Raw genomic sequence first — 17643 nt, 5'->3', positions numbered from 1 at the left:
CAACACCAAAAATTAGTACTGCTTAGAAGCTTCCACTTGAGTGGACACACTCATCCAAACATTCAAAAGTAAATTAAAATCATCTTGTCAGTACAGCATAATAAACAGTACCACAGCAAAGTCGGACTACTCAAAAGGTTTCGTTTGAATGGCCTGATTAAAATTTTATCCACACACTCAACAGTTAGTTTGCCTCTTTACAGATACCCTTTTGATCAAGTTATTGATCTGATTTGCATTTTAGGGAGAATAAACAACAGGAATAAATTCCACGAGTGGCTTTTAGACTTTCTTAAAGGACCTGGGATCAGTTACCGAAAAGATGTTTGGTTTACAAATGTCAGCGGACAACTCCCTAAAATCAAGGTAACTATAAATATTAAACGTGTGTAATATTTCTCAGAACTGCGGAAATACCCAAATGTACGTATACACGTAACTTCGCGATTTCCGTAAAAAAGGAACAAATGTACATTCAGTCCCGCGTAGTAAAAAGGGCCAGGTTTCTAAGTGTATAACTGTAAAGTAGTCTTTTCTTTATACGCGCTAATTAGTTACTACCTTTACGTTTTCTTTTTAATCTTACTTCTGGCTCTGAGATAAGGCAAATATTCGGTTCCGACCTTGGTTCCCTTTCTGAGACGGAGCTAACTTCCGTTTTAAAAAAATAAAAGTGAATGCAAGGTTGGCAATACGACAAGAGCTGAGCCAATATTTCGGCTAACAAGAACGCTCTATTGCCAGCCTTAGATTCAGTTTTGTTGTTACTTACACTTCGAGAGACAAGCATGAGAGATCCGGCACAACGAGTTAGTTTACGCTTTGTATGGACTTCTGCACTCAAAGGTTTTGACTAATGTCCGGTCGTTCTTAGACTTAATGAGCATAAATAACGTCACAGAACTAAAGGTTAGGTCCCTGTCAGAACCAAAACCGGACTGAAATTTTAACCCCATTCAGACCAGGCTTTGTTTTTTTGTTTCTGCTTTCATCATTTCCAGTATCTAAGCATACTTTGATTGACAGAATGACGTAATTTGACGTCATTATGCCTTAATATTGTTGAATTTATCAGCAGAATCCAAGTTTCCCTGCTCAAAGTAGCCATAAAGCAAAAACTACCTATTGTAAGGTGATAGGCGTCGAGGTAATCTTGACAGAAAAATTGATCTGTGTATAAGAATATGCCAAGGAAGTAAAAAAGAAAATCTGCAAGTTTTGAAATACCGAGAGAAATGAAATATATTAACTGTAATATGATAATACATTAAGTAAAAATAGAAAGTTGATAAATAAAAATTTTGAAAATCAACACAGCTGTTAAAATTCCGTTGCCATAGTAACTTCAATGATGACGTAAACATCATGACGAACTTAAATGTTTTCAAATGAATTTTAGGAAAATCCGCTAAGTTTGGCGGTCATAGCATGTTATTCAACTATTTAGTGAGGGGAGATAGGGTCTGAATAGGGTTACGTTATCATCACTGATGCACTGGCCACTTTAGACAATTTGTTTTATCACTACCTTTTCCTTTTTCTTTTAACAGGCAGCTCGCTTCAATGTAAGACACAAAGATATGGATTCTACACAAACAGAGGTAAAAGCCATGGATGATTTGCGTGGGAAGATTGAAAAGGTGTTTCCTGATGACTTGGCTTTTCCATATTCACCGTTCTATCTGGGATGGGAGACAAATAAGGTATTAATAAAATAAATATTTCTGAGTCCTGATGTGGATCAAAAGAAAAATGATATTGAACAACCTACATTTTACGAAAAGTTCTGCTTCGCCTCAAAGACTGAAGAAGATGAAGGAGTGGCTGGCCGTAGAAATTGCTTACTTACAACACCATGTCTGTAAAATGAATGACAGAATTGTATGTCAGTTGTTTTCTCTTCATGATTTATCAGTAAGTTTGAGAAAGCAGTACTATACCCCCAGGAAAGTACTGCTCAGTAGATGTGGTTTAAACAGTGGCACTAGAGTACAGTGGAGCCTCGAGCTATAGAACGAAGGGCCAAGGGACTGGTAGAATTTGTTCTCTATAACGAGGTTTCGTTACATCGAGGTTCTTTTTCATGTATTTTACCATTACTGGGTAAAGAAAATCGTTCGTTATACGGAGGACTTCGTTATATAGAGTTTCGTTATATCGAGGTTCCATTGACTGTAGTTTTTGTACACTGACTCTGACTCTGACTCACTGACTCCATGTGCATCAATAATGAGCAGCACCACACGAGCGTTCCTATGAATGGTAACACTTCAGCAGGTTATTCACAGAACCAACTTGTACCTACAGCATAACAAACAGTACCACAGGAAAGTACTGCATAGCAACTGTCATTTGAAATAGTTGCACGAGAATTTATTTGACGAACAGAGCCTGCAAAAGTTGATGTACCTTTGTTGTCTAGTGACATTAGTCTTTATTTCAGGTGATCTTAGAGGAACTCTTTCGTAACATGGCGTTCAATCTGATGGTTGTGTTTGTAGTAACGCTTGTTGTTCTTGCAAATTTGAGGGCGTGCCTCATGGTCTTTACGTGTGTTGGCTTTACTTTGGTAAGTTATCCGACTTCAACTGAGTGGAATAAGTTATTCGACGACCATTGGGTCAGGGCTTCTGATATAATGCGGGATAATGATATAATGTGGGATTTCAACGGCCTAACTGATCTCACATCCCCAGGTGGAAGTGGGTACGCAAGAAAGTTTCATGCGGGGAGGCCCCAAGATCCAACCCTCCTACCCCTTTCGTATTCCTTCTAATGACAAGTGGTGCCCCTTTCACATACCTAGTTCAGAGCTTTGCATCCCATTTAATTGCTGTAAATGTGTTGTCTTTAACGTTTTCTCGACTTTTGATTGGGTTGTCTGTGGAACTCAATGATGGAATGGGCTTTCTCCGTCGAAAAAGACAAAATGGCGGACCGCTCACCCAGAACGCATTCCTTGACCTACTGCCCCCTTCAGTGGGGCCGATTTCTGCGGGAAGGGGACGGATCATTTCAGGTCATTTGGCATACAGATTTGGAAGTCGATTTGGAACGAACACAAAATTATTGCGTGGGGTTATCGGCCCTATGTCCACGCTGAATGATCATGTATTGAAATGCAGTATTCCATGAAGTTATTAGCCTGTGCGGGAGCTGCAGAAACAATGACCTCCCAATGGTCCCCACGGGAAAAGCTTCAACTTGTTCTGCGTGTGAAAATTCTTTCCTTACAAGAAAGGAATATGCTATTTGACTGTAGATCGCCCCATGAGTTATAAATAGTGTTGTCTCAGCACTCAAACGGTGTGTTATAACACAACTGGAAGTGTTGATCTACACTAATACAGTGTAAAATTCCCAGTAGTGTAAATGTACCTGACTTTGGTGTGCACACAGCTGCAATGGGTTTTACATATATTCAGTGCCATTATTACCCTTTTTTTAGTGTAACAAAAATACCAGAACAGTGTAAAGGAGACATGTTTTTGGTGTATTTTAACACCAAAATTGGGTTACGTTAACCCAATTTTGGTGCTACTAAACACCAATAAAGAGAAAATATACATCAAGTCAGTGTTGCTGTAACACTGTAAAGGTGTTTTTAAACGCATTCAGGATCGTATGTAGGTCATATTTACACCATTTTGGTGTAAATATACACGACAGTAGTGTTAACTGAACACCTATTTGGGTTCACACAGCTGGAAAAATTTACACTTTTTTGGTGTTACCATAACACCTCGAGTTTGCTGTGATCAATTACAAACACATTCAGTTGGATAGTTAGAAGGGCTTTAAATGCAATATCCGACAGAAAGAAAACTGAAATTTAATTTGCTTTGCACGTTTTGTGAAACAGAAAATTACTGTTACTTATAACAGTATTTAGGACACCAAACAACGAAATTGACCCTGTCACGTTTTATAAGCGTAGAACGACAATACAGTGTAACCTCGGTAACTCGAATTCTGTAGGGAAACTTAGGGAAACATAAAACAGTTCGAGTTAGCGGGGTACGAGTTAGCGGGATCGATTGAATATTCAATTTGCCACGTAACTAAATGACAGTTACTGACTTTTCAGAACCTTAGTGTACATGTACAGTACAGTCTAAATTAAGTTGTTTCATCAGAAACGGTAACATTATTATACGTTTTTATGATAAAACGTGATCTGTTCGTTGGTCGTACCGATTGAAAACAAATTACTGTAGTGTTAGTTAAGGTGTTTTTACCGATTATACAACATCTGAGTAAAGTTACAAGAACCGGAATTCGAGTCGTCGGAGTAAATTCCAGTGAAATTTTGATCGAGGGAAAGAAAATTTTGTTCGAGTTTGCGGGGAATTCGGGTTATCCGAGTTCGGGTTAACCGAGTAAAAATGACTAAAACCTGGGGTGAAATCAAAGGGAAATCGGACTTTCCTTATTGATACTCGGTAATTTGAGGGTTCTTTATTTTCGCGTTGTTTGCGATTGCAAAAAAAATCGCGAAAATAAAGACTCGTGAAATTTAAGCACACGAAATTTAATACCCATATAGAAAATTCAAATCACATAAAAAAACATCATATACAGGATAGTTATCTGGTTACACTGGTAAGCTCCGTTTTGTATATATCTGCAGTAAGTGAAATAAGGTTAATTTGTAAAGCTTTCATACGTTGCTTTTCCTGGCCAGTTTAACTAGAAATTTATAAGCTTTAATTTAGACTTTTTCAAAAAATAGAATGAAGTTGAAAATGGTTAAGTCGCGAAATTTAATGCCATTTTCTCATTTTAGTGCGTTGAAATCGCGAGAATAAAACCTTGCGAAATACTCTCTCGCCAAAATCGCGAAATTCGATACCCGTGAAATGAAGAACCAATAAGGTAATTCGAGTTAGCAGGTAGTTCCAGTTATCTGCGTTCGAGTTATCGAGTTTCTACTGTACTTTTTGGAATTTCCGGTTAGTTCAAATTAGTCACGTTCTACTGTACGTCATGCTATATTTTGGGAGGCAGAGATCAAGATTAGGGGAGGGGGTGCGTTCTACCCATTCCACCGGTTTGAAGTAGCGATATACTCAATCCGGAAAAAAAGTGTAATTATTGGCTATGTTTCACAAAAAATATTAAACAACTGCATAGCGCAGCTGGCGGCAGCACAATGAACCCCCACAACCACCATGGTGGTCTTGTTCAAAGTCATGAAATGCATCTGTTATATTTAGCTAGGGCCTTTAACAGAACGAATTGACAGATTTCTCTACCCTTTTATCTACTAACACTAGTCAAATCTCTACCCTTCCAAATACCTGAAGCCTGAAAAAGATACCCCTCTCGGGCGGAGCCTCCCCCTATAAGCCACTGCGCGTAGAACGCCCCCGCCCACCGGCTCACATCGCGTCTGATCGCATGCTTGTCCCAAGAGTGACCAACATCAATTTTCTCCTAACAATATCCATACATAATCAAGAGAATTATCGAAAAAAATAGTGCTTTGATCTTTTATCAAATACTCAACTAATTCTGTAAGGAAATGTATAGTAATCAGTCTGGGAGGGAAATACACTTGGATATTAGGGCTAATGCTGTTGTTTATCTAGGTTCAGTAAGTGAGCTCTATCAGCATAATTTTTGCCCCTTACGGTTCCTTTCCAGCTCCTAGAAATTACGTATAATTTCCCAACATTTTTGCGCACCCCATAAAAAGGTGCCTCTTGCGCCTACCAATAACTATGAAACTGCAAAGCAAAACAATTGTGCAGAAACAAAGGAACATGCAAAAAACTTCAAAAGTACAGAAGGACAGAAGCCCATTATGGGTTCCTGAGAAGGACTAATGCTAAAGATGGTATTCGTACAACTGAACGTTATGGTGTTGACGCTGAAATGCTGTTCGAGAGTATTTATATCTATAAAATACGCAGTTCCTGGCCGAGGCTTAACTTAAAGCGAGTGAGGACAGGACACTTGTCAAAGTCCCATTTCTGATTATGCCAAAATGGAGCTCTTTGGGGTCGGTTAGATTTTGTAGTGCGCATAATAGTGGCTGAAGACTGACGTGCTTCATTAAAAACGGAAGGCTCCAGGGGCGCTCAGATGGGCTCAAGTCCCGACGGCGGCTCATCAGCAGGTAGCTTGCTGAAGGCTGGACGCACTGGGAAGGATGCCAAAACAGCTGTATGTGAACCCACTGGGGAGGGGGGAGTGGTTGCAAGGATTGGGGAAGGTCTCGCGAAGGGTTTGTTCTTCAAAGTCCTCCAAGTAGAGGTTTGCTATGACTGCGAAGACTGGGCTTCCCATAGCTGCGCCATATACATCTTGTTGTTCATAAATTGCTCCATCATACTGAAGTAGGTGTACCTTAAAACAAAGTTTAAAAGGTGGGCAATCTGTGTAGGCGTTAAAGCTGTGTGGTCAGCAAGGCTTGTGTCCTTAGATGGTAAAGGAGCCGTCAACTAACTGACGCACAACTTTACATGTGTTGCTTACTTCAATACTTTTTTATAGGTCAGTATCACAGGTACTATGCACTTCTGGGGTGTGACTATTGAGACGGTGAGCACTATTTTGCTGTTGATTGCTGTTGGTCTTTCTGTGGATTATGCCTCTCATGTTGCGCATACATTCATGATTATATCTGGCACACGATACGGTAGGTTGTTGACATTATTTCCCTACTTCATGATTCTTCATGTAAAAAAAATATAAGCTCGCTAACGTTGTCTATGAGCAAACCTTAAGAAACCTTCCCTCGTGCAAGTATTTTAATTCATGCTCAAATTTGCTCACTGTTTGCTCACACGGTTATCATATCTTCGTTTGGGTTTACACTGGTATAGGAATATTACAGTGTTCACATCACTTATCAGTAAAATGGACATTAGTTTTTTCACTCGTATCACACCCCGGGGAGAGGGGTACTCAACAAAGTTTTTTACAGGAAGGCTCTTTTCCCATTTCCAACCCTTTACCCTTTTATATACAATTTTCGAGAAAAAAGGTACCCCTTTCGTATACCCTCTATTGACAAGTGGCACCCCTTTCACATACCTAGATTAGAGCTTTGCATCCCTTTAACTGTTGTGAATGCAACGTTTTTACATGAATAGATCACAAAACCATAACATGTTCTCGACTTTTTCATAGCCATAAAAAACCATCTTTTAGCCTTTATTACCGACCGAAGTGACAGATTTCCCTACCCTTTCAAATACTTTAACAACTGAAATTCCTACCCTTTCATACACCTGGAGCCTGAAAAAGGTATCTCTAGCCATTAGGGAGTAGTCTCCCCGTAAAGGCCATGTTAGGGAGTACCCCCTTGGTGCCACGCTAAGTTTCCGTGGTTCGTCCTCACGACAGAGCTGAATAACTTGTGCGCATGTGCAGAGACGGGAGAGGTCTGTGATCTAAACTAGTATCGTTTACAAAAGGATTTTCAAAACATCCTCACATTTTGGCGATTTTTTAAGATGGATTCTGAATATTTAAGGTTCGCAGTTAAAGCAAAGGTAGATTATTTGATACTTCATTCAATTCTCGTTTATAGTTCTGTAATTTTTCTTATATTTTTTGCTATGAACAAGAGAAGACGTACGAACGAAGCGTCTCTGCTAAATTAGTATCGTTTGCAAAAGGATTTTCTAAACATCCTCACATTTTGGTGATTCTTAAGGTGGATCCTGAACATTAAAGGTTCCCATTTAAAGTAAAGGTAGATTATTTGATACTTTATTTAATTCTCGTTTATAGTTTTGTAATTTTTCTTATATTTTTTGCTACGAACAAAAGAAGATGCACGTTCGAAGCAGAGCAGTTCTTTCATTCGAATGTTTACATGTTCAAGCGTAAACAGAGGTGGCTTATCAACATGTGATCAGCCGGGCATCTCATATCAGTGACAGCATTAAAGGAACATTTTGATATTTATCTTTATTTTTCCTTGAATGATCGACTATTAATTTCTGTCATTCCTCTCGCTTTGTTTCGCTAGGCCGAGTTTCACTATAAGAACTGTAAGAACACAAAAAAAAATTCACTGAGGTTTCTCTTCTTTCTTCCACTATCCAGCTATTGCAATCAGGTTTACTAATAAAGTACTAGACTACAAATCTAGGCCACCAAAATTTCGTGCTGAATCTAAATAGTTTAATTCAATCTTACTCTGGTGCATGGAGCGTATGAAAAACCATCTTCCGCAGTTGCTCAGTCTCTGAACAAGAGCAGGCCTAACCTGCCATTTTTAACTGTCACCGACTCATTTGTGAAACTGAAGTGTGTCAACCCGTCTTAGTATGTTAGACCATCTAATTAATTCAAGCCATCTGTAATGCTTGAGTTGGCTTCATTTTACCTTACTTTTTACTATAAAGAAATTAATTCATGAGATGCAAATGGTTGACAATTGCGACTGCCAATGATCAACAGCTAAGTTCTTTATCAAGGTTTTTGATAGTATGAACATGTAGTGCGACACTTCACTTTGTTTGATTGTGTTCTTGAGTTTGGTTTCCTGATATCCTCCTCTTTCACCAGCCAACTGATTATGTCTCCAAAAGTGAAACCTTTTTCATGTTTGTTGGAATAATTGTTGCCTAACTGTTGCCCAACTGATCGAGAATTTATACTGTATTTATATACGGTTAACAAGAATAATAAATAATCACTGAACCAATATAAGTGGGTCTTAGCCAAGAAAAAAATCTTCCAAATTCAGCTCAATGTAAAGTCATTAAAATAATAAACTGATTTTGAGTACATTTTACACATTGGGCTTAAAAAGTGAAGTGGTTGTTTGGTATTTTTTCCTTTATGAGAACCATAATAATAATTTATTTGTTTCGTTTAATATTGGAAATAATTCAACTAATGTACATATCTCCCCTTGCCAAAAAGAGATATTACTGTTCATCTCAAATTACAAACTGTCTTGAAACTGACATTTAAATTAAAGACGGAGAACTAAAGGGGTAGCAATTTTACTATCAAGTGATGGCAAGACTTGGAAGCTGTTAGATGAGATAAATGATTGATCAATAAGACCCTTTACCATAGCCTGCGCGCAGACGAAATTAAACTCTGGTTAACTCCGTCTGCGAAACAGCGCCGAAATCCTTGTTCTGGACTTCCAGCTGTGTACCCAGATTTGAGTACGCACCACGATTGGCCAGTTAAAAAAGACCTTTGTTTTGTTTGTCGCAAGACTAATAATAGCCAAATAGGTTGAAGGGAAATTCGAAACGCACTTCCGGTAATTCGTTGAGTCGGTTGGGGGTCCAGAACAAGGATCTCTGCGCTGCTTCGCAGACGGTACTAATCAGAGTTTAGTTATCGTCTGTACGCAGGCTACCTTTACCAAAGAGCCAAAGAAAAACCACATACAGGGAAGAGAGTGCAATACAGATTCTTATCAGAGGTCCAAACCTCTTCACTCTCTAATAAAAGGCAGCCTTTATTATTATGGACCTTTGAAAGCTTGACCCATTCTGGAGAGCTATTTTATTGCATTTACCACTATACAACAACAATCAAAATTAATGTGAAAAGAGAAAAAAGCGAAGTAACATAATCGATGGCTGCTGGTAAAAAAGTATCAATGACTTGAAGTTTTCTCAAAACTTCATTACCAGGAGAAGCACAATATGACTCTTTGTAGACTCTCTTTACTCCATTTTTTATATTCCTTTTATTCTTTACTCTTTCTTGATTTTTCTTTTTGAAGTCTAGATCTTCATTCCTTGATTCTTCTGCTTCAGTCAAGCCTGTTATAAATGATAAACTTATAGTTAATACGAAAACTCACATGGAACTCAGTCAATTTGTGTTTTCTTTTCTCAAAACTTCACAAGTTTTAAACTTTAAAAGTGCAAGAAATTAAACAAATGAACAAGCTTAACTAAATAAATAAATTCTGCAGCTCGGCCAGTACCTTTTTGTTCTAGGACAAGCCAGTACACAAACAAAATTAAGTGCTGAAGCTTAGTGTAAGGAAAGGCATCTTTGATCGCCCTAACATTTGTGTATGTTTAAAAGCTCTATAACTAAGCATAAATTCTTGTGTCTGATGGCATCATTGCGCTCATTGCCCGCTTTCTTGCCACCAAGAAACGACCCACAAGAGTCATCGCTCGGCTATATTACAAAGATTTGCTCTTCTTCAAACGTAATAAGGTAATATAATATTAAAGTAAATCGTTTACGTACCATAAATTTGAAGAAAAGTCGCCAAAACTCCAGCAATGCTCTTTTTCTCTCAGTCATCTTTCTGATCAAACTTACGACCAAAACAATGAAAAACCTCGCCGAGAGGGTCAAAAGCGTTTTCCTTTATCCCTGGTTTACTTAAAATTCCTTAACAAGACTTGCACTTCTAACTTAGTCGCAGAATTTCTCCTTCGTCAGTTTATCAGATGATTTTCACGTCGCAAAGGTGCATTCCCCCCGCGGCTACACTTGGTAAACAAGTGATGTCACAGACATGCGCAGTACGTTATTCAGCCCTGTCCGTCCTCACTGGTGCTTGTCTTGAAAGCCCTAAGTTAAGTTGCGAAAAGCTATATGAGCTTTTCGTAAGGACAAAGAAAACTGTCCGTTATATCCGAAACTCCATAAAGCGGGTTTCCATGGGGCTTTTAATTTTTGGCGCATGAACTATTGATTTCGATTTTCTAAGTTGAGAATCCTGTATCTGCGAGGTTCATATTCACCCGCTAATGTGATAAGTCGATACCTCATTCCTGAGAAGCACCTCAGAAGAAATGGTGTCACACATGCCCAGTACTCAGGAGAAAAGATATTCCAACGACTTGTCTGATGAGAGGATGTTTTTTTAGATCGAGCCCGCGCTACCTTACGCGATATTGGACCAGCGGTATGGAACGGTGGTTTTAGTACATTTTTAGCCATTGCGCTACTGGCATTTTCCGAGTCGTACCCTTCCAAGACTTTCTTTAAGGTAAGTAGAGACGATATCTGCTCTCTTGACTTCATAATGTAAATGGTAATATGGTTTCGTTATGGCTTAAGGTGATTCACTGGTTTTGCACTGCGCATAACAAGATGGCAGCCGTAAAAAAGAGCATTTGAAGTAACCCTATTAAAATGAAGTCGAATGAAGAGAAACGCTATTGGAATTTTTGCTTGCGGTTGTTTCTTGCCGAGGTGAGACTCAATGTGCTGGAAATGTGCACAACTTAAGCAGTACGCGTCTTGCTGAGTTCGACTTCCTCACGGAGAACCTCGATAGTGGATGTTAAACTTGTGCTGACTCACTTTGATTTTCATTTAAACGGTTTTTATATCACATTGTGTCCTAAACGAGCTATCTCGATGTAAATTCTGTAAAAACGGATTTTTTAATACTTTCTTTCCCCTTTCACATACACGCCATTTTGAAACTCGCCCCAGTCCTCTCTCAAAAATGAAAGAAAATGCATTTGGTGCGCGCTTTCTGCAGCTCTACCGCAAAAACGAGTACGGCGACCCCCATTGTGTATTTCATGATTTTAATAAGGACAGTCCTTTTTCTTTCGATGAGAAAAAAAATTGGCACAAATCTAAGTTCAGTTTTTTCAATTTTACTAAATTGTACGGATTGAGCTATCACGGATCGAATAGCGCGTGTCCAATTTAATTCTACCTTGGAGCGTAAAGTAAAAACAAGGGCACCAAAAGGCATTTTTCTGGTACGTAAGCGGATAAACAATACATTTAAGTTAAATTCTGTGCTTTACCACATGCATCATCGAAAAAATCTCTCCTTTTTGTCTAGTTTTGGGCTGCGGGCGAAACTATACAAAGGGTCGTAAATAGCCGTATTTGTCAGCATTTTGACGTCAAAACAAGCACGGTGACGCCCAATTTTTATTACTTTTTTTATCATCTTCTTGACTTGTTACATCAGTGTACTAAGTTTCATCTACAATCTATGTTAGGTTCTTTTACTAAGGAATCACCTTAAGGTGTTTCGATACAGTTTTTTGGAGACCATACCGACGTTTTTCAGTCAGCCTAAAAGTGATTTTATCCTTGTCCCATCGCTACAAGATCTTCACCAGTGATTGACTATAAATTGAAGTTTGTCAAAATGCAGTTTCTAGTAAAATATCACTATGACAACGATGAACAAAAACCTTTGAAATCGATAAAATCCAAACTTTGCGTGATCTGGACCTGCTACTGAAAATCCGACACCAGTAACTTAAAGTGTGGTGTTCAGCAAATACTCTCCGTGAGAAGTAAAAAATTCTGTATGTTTGAATTCAAATAAAACGAAAATTTATTTCAAACCTTATATTTTCAATAGCCGTGATAAAATGTTTATTTAAAACGTTCTAAATAGCTCACATTAATCTTAAGTAAGGTTAGAATGCTGCTTAATTTCATTTTTCGATGCTTGGAAATTTTGGTGTATTTTTTTCTTGCGATCCTGAAAACTAACCTGTTTTCTCACCACCTGTTTATTTGTTTTGAAGAAGAAAAAATCAAACGCGCTATCGTTCTGGTAGTCATTTTTTATCGAAAAATAAGGACTGACAATATTAATTCGCTTAGTTTGACGGAACAGGAAAATATTTCGCCTTGTTAAATTACGAAACGAGCAAACTTGTAGCCGTTAAATAAATTATTTTGGTCACACTTTACTATATTTACCGGACTTCGCTGCTTTCGTTTGGAGGCTACCTTCAGGAACCCAAGCCAATTCTCAGGTATGTTTTAGATGAATGTCTGAATGTGTGATTAAACGAGGACTGAGAAAATTTGGAGCTATACCACATAAAGAATAATGCCACAGAAAACAACTGCTAAATTAAACTTTTTTGTCACCGTAAAAACCTGTTCTTCGTTTTTTAATTATGTCAGTTTAGCGAGTCTCGATATTGCTTTGAAAGCATCTTTTAGTAAAAGAAGATGATGGAAAGTGTCCAAATTTCTCATTGCGGCTTAATTTGTTTGCAAACGCGAGAAGAGTTGATGTTATCAAATTTCGAGTTTGAAAAAAGGCCGTTTTGAGACTCCCACCAGGAAAACTGATATTCTTAATTTTCTCGAGAAAAAAGGCTTTTTGCAAGAACAATGTACATCAGGTTACTTGTCTACCTAAAAGCTATCTATGGACAAAAAATGAAGGAAATCTATTTTTCAACTCTTGCCACTCGATTTTCGATATTTCCTGACCTTCGCTCTTAAGCAGCATTCTAACGCTGCTTAAGATAGTTGTGATTTATTTAGAACTTTTTTAATGAACATTTTATCCCGGCTATCAAAATATAGGTTTGAAATATATTTTCGTGTTATTTGAATTCAAACAAACAGAATTTTTTACTTCACGCGGAGATTATTGCTCAACACCACGCTTTAAGTTCCTGGTGTGGGATTTTCAGTGGCAAGTCTAAATCGCGCAAAATTCGGATTTTATCGATTTCAAAGTTTTTGTTTATTGTTGTCATAGTGATATCGATTTTATGAAAAACTGTATTTTTACAAACTTCAAGTAATATATCAAACATGAGATGCAGTGTTTCATCACCAGATGAAACACCGAGAAGAGAGTTGAAAATACGACGCGCAGCGGAGTATTTTTGACGAACTTCGAGGTGTTTCATCTGGTGATGAAACACTGTGTCGAATGTTTGATATTTCTTCTCAAACAAAATCATTTTTGAAGGAGAAATTAAGGATGCAAATACTAAGCAGTGTTTCATCCGATTTCCAAACACTCATTAAACATTAATTTCCTTTGTATTTTCTTAATGAATTATTAATGAGTTTGAGAATACATATTCAATCACTGATGAAAAGTTTGTGGCTATCGGACAGGGACAAAATCACTTTTAAGGCGATCGGAAAACATCGGTATGGTCTCCGAAAAACTGTATTGAAACACCTTAAAGGGGCCAAAAAATATTGTTTCGTTAGTGCTGATGGTTGCTTTTCTCTTTTGTTGCTGCCGTATCTCTTCAAAGACGTGTCTACCGTTGAAGTTTTTCTGAAATCTTTGGTAACTTTTAACTCGACCAGTCGTTAATCAAGGGAGCCACAGAGAGCTTGTGGGTATAAAGAAACTGAAGGCTAAATTGGAGACAAAAGTGTAGCCAGTAATGTTACCCGCTTACAAGTTACTGAAACTTCCCTAAAGTTACAGGACCACCTTTTTGCAGGTATTTTCCTGTGTAGTCGTTTATGGACTGTTTTATGGACTGTGCTACCTTCCCGTGATGCTCAGCGTGATTGGGCCCTCTCCTAGTGAGTCTGCTCAGGAGCACGCTAACAGACACGGCACTGCAGTCCACCCAGCTGGGCCGGCGGGAGACAATTCTTGTTGTCAGTTACCTGTAGAGCTCGTAAGTAATGGCATTCAGAATGGTGGATATTCCATTCAACCAGCAGACCACGAAGGTGAGTAAATATAAGTAAATATATGATAGGGGACTTAAGAAAAGTCGTTTTTGAATAACTAAAGTCAATCGAAAATGGACTTTCTGCATTCTGGGGAAAAAATTTTGGCGAATTTTTTCGGGTAAATCGTCTCTATATGAGTTATGACTCCTAGCAATTCGAATTGGGTAGTGTCAAGGTATATTAAAAGGGGAAAGGCCTTACTTCAAAAAATGCCTTACTATTCTCGCTATTATGAACGTGAGCGAAGAAATAGTCACAAAAAAAACCCTCAAACTTAAATTCTGTGTATGTAAAAGATGTTATAAGCCGCAAAGCTTAAAACAGAGGAAGAAAGCTGATACTATGCCATATTAGGTGCCTCGGAAAGGGAAAAAGTCCACAGGAAACTTGCTGATTTTAATTTTTTCCCCTGCAGTAATTTGACGCTTCTCCAACCCCGTATTGCCTTAGTAATTTTTTTCTTGCCCTTTCTCATAAGATAGCCTGCAAACAATTGAAAAAAAAAACATGACCTCCTGCCTCCCCCCCCCCCCCCCCCACCTCTACTATCACCACCCCGTTTCCGTTACCACATCGGTAACCTCTTTAATTTTCATACCTCCAACATTTGCTTTTCAAAGGATACATTTGGTATCCACTATGGTTGTTAAGGAGAAAAAAAACGTATGCGTTACGGTCGGAAACCTCGCAAGCAATAAAGACGACACAAAATTGGTTTTCAGGGCGTTTTTGACTGATCCTAACTTGTTTGACAGGAATTGAGACCATTGACTTACCAACCAGCCCTTGCAGTGGTTGCCCTCAGGTTAATGAAGGCTTTCGATCAAGTGTGGGAGCTGACCTAGACAAAGCTTGAAAAAAGCTGGTCCCAACAACATATTTCCTACACGTAAATAGAGCTATTTTCAGTGGCAAGTGCTCAGATGACCATAACTTTTATGAGTATTTAATTATATCTTTTAAAATTACGCCTGAATACACTTGCTTTAAAATCATGGTTAGTTGCATCAATCGCCCTATGTAGGGTAATCCAGATTCCGGAGTCTGGGAAAATTTTGCGTGGGGATTCCGTATTCCTGGGCTTCAGAATCCTCAATTCAGTTCAAGGAATCCAGAATCCCGCCTAACGATTAGAATCTGCAATCCAAGTTCCACTAACAAGGAATTCGGAATCCAGTATCTTGAATCCGAAATCCACAGCGTGGAACTGGCTTGGATTATGGCTAAAGCCCGCGACTAAGAACCTGCATTTTCCCAAGTTCGCCTAAACAGGTTCCTACACAAATGATAGTAAGAACAAATTTATGCCTTATATGGGTCCTTAAATAGCTTCTTGTCTTCTGAAGAAAAAAATACATTGTAGCTATAAGAGCATTTAGTATTCAGCTTATTCCTTATGTAAAATCTGCATGCCATTACATTGCAGTTGTAATGATAAGGCACTTATGTCTTCAAAGAGGATCCTGAATGTTGACTGATCTTACTTGCCCAATTGTAAAGAATTTTAAATAGATTTCACTGGACGGAAAAATGGATTTGTACAAATTTGGTCCTTGCAAATATGTCGCTAATATATATTCTTAATTAATACTAAGAAGTAAATATACGGCGAAGATGTTAAATACCACATTTGTATATATTTTTGTAGACTAATTTTGTCACGAGCTAGGGAAACAAATTCATTAAAGATGTAAAATTTACCGTTAAGAGCTTTTACGTAAAGAAAATACTTTCCTATAATGTCTAAATGATTGAGGGCTAAACAGAATTTAGAATCGTTATTAATAATGCCAAACATAATTTCTTTTATTGGAAGCGATAATTTTGAGTTCACCATGCGCGAGGCCCAATCCAGAAACTCCTTCCAGAACAAAGTGGCTTTCGCGCACTTAGTGAAAATATGAATGATGGTGTGATCTGCTGGACAAAAAGGGGAAGCGTGGGGAGTCTTTTTGTTCATTTTAAATAATAAGCTCTTAGTGCACATAATATTGTGAATAATTTTGTACTGGAACATTGATAGCTTTACTTCTTTTGTTACTTCAAAAGGCAGTAGATATAATTTTCTTAAATCATCCTTCTGGTAGCCAAAATTTAAGAGTCTTTTCTCACAAGTCGGCGAAGGCTTTGATCGAAGAGACAGCAGATTAGTATAAATTTTTTTTGCAAGTCATTTCCTCTATTAAAATTTGCGGTATTTTCTTCTAATTAGCAAAAAACAAGTTTGCACGTGCAGCACGCTTTTTTGTCTTTCCCTTGCCGTTGTTTTGCACGACTAAAACGTCAAACTTCCTAGTTACACATTATTTTTATGGAGGAATTGTCGTATGTGCTTACCCAATATTTTGTTTCCTGTGTTCATGTTCGCTTTTATTTTTCACTGCCGCTCATTTTCACCTTGCTCGCCGCTAGCATTTCTCATTTTCTCACCGCCGCTTTGAATTTCCATGTCTTTCTTCCTACGAAATTCGTCTCCTTTGTTTTCATTAACTCGCTCTAGCTCTTTCTCTGTTATCCATGTTAGTGTAAACATAAAAATAACGCCGAAAAAGACATGAGATTTCCTTCCTTATTACATCCATTTGGAAATCACAGGTGATCCTTGCAATCTGATTGGCCCTGAGTGATGTGATTTATTCACGAATCGCACTACAGGTGGTTTTCATGCAATCTCGGGAGACACAAACAACAATGGTGACATGAACAAATGCTGGTGGACAAACAAAGCCAGCTAATGAGCGATCTTTTGTTTACCGTCCACCAGCATGGCGGCGATGACGTAACGTGAAAACCACCTATTATCTTTTCTTCCAACCAATGAGACTGTAGCACCTAAACACATCAACCAATCAGATTTAGAGGATTATTCAAAGTAACCAATCAAATTGCAAGAAAACGAAAAACAAATAAAGGCAATATTCTGTAGCAAACTTTGTGCAAGTTTTTTGTTGCTAAAACTTTCTTTTTACAAAGGTAAAAATGGACAAATTTAATTACTTACAGTTTTTTAATGATGATTGAGAGCTCCTTGAGGCTGAAGAAGTACTTTTAGGGGAGTTTCCGACGTTTAGTGTCCAGTTTGATAGATATTTTAATAATTTTTCCACCACATCCGCTCTGCATCCGTGAGATCCCGAGTCCAGCAACAAAGAGACAAGTCCAGAGCCAACTCAGAAAGTACAAAATTTAGATTCTACCAGGTTCTCTGAAATCTCATGCGAAGAAATTGAAGAGCTCAACACTGTCTCTGCA

The 17643-nt window shown here is 38.2% G+C and overlaps 1 protein-coding gene across 2 annotated transcripts in view; it reads left to right on the top strand.

Moving 5' to 3' along the window:
* The window catches only part of LOC140921226 (patched domain-containing protein 3-like), a 91957-nt gene extending 75871 nt beyond the window's left edge, over positions 1-16086 (top strand). The window contains exons 17-23 of one of the 2 annotated variants that reach the window (XM_073371203.1): positions 245-366; positions 1551-1703; positions 2444-2569; positions 6499-6643; positions 10824-10945; positions 14151-14388; positions 15147-16086. In XM_073371203.1, coding sequence (XP_073227304.1) covers positions 245-366; positions 1551-1703; positions 2444-2569; positions 6499-6643; positions 10824-10945; positions 14151-14388; positions 15147-15247 — 1007 coding nt within the window. In that variant the 3' untranslated portion in view covers positions 15248-16086. The remainder of the gene's footprint in view (positions 1-244; positions 367-1550; positions 1704-2443; positions 2570-6498; positions 6644-10823; positions 10946-14150; positions 14389-15146) is intronic. The other variant, XM_073371205.1, reaches the window with a different exon arrangement.
* The last annotated feature ends 1557 nt before the right edge of the window (positions 16087-17643 follow it).

Source organism: Porites lutea, chromosome 12 (genome assembly GCF_958299795.1).
Source record: "Porites lutea chromosome 12, jaPorLute2.1, whole genome shotgun sequence".
NCBI lineage: Eukaryota > Metazoa > Cnidaria > Anthozoa > Scleractinia > Poritidae > Porites > Porites lutea.
This window is presented reverse-complemented; position numbering and strand designations above follow the sequence as displayed.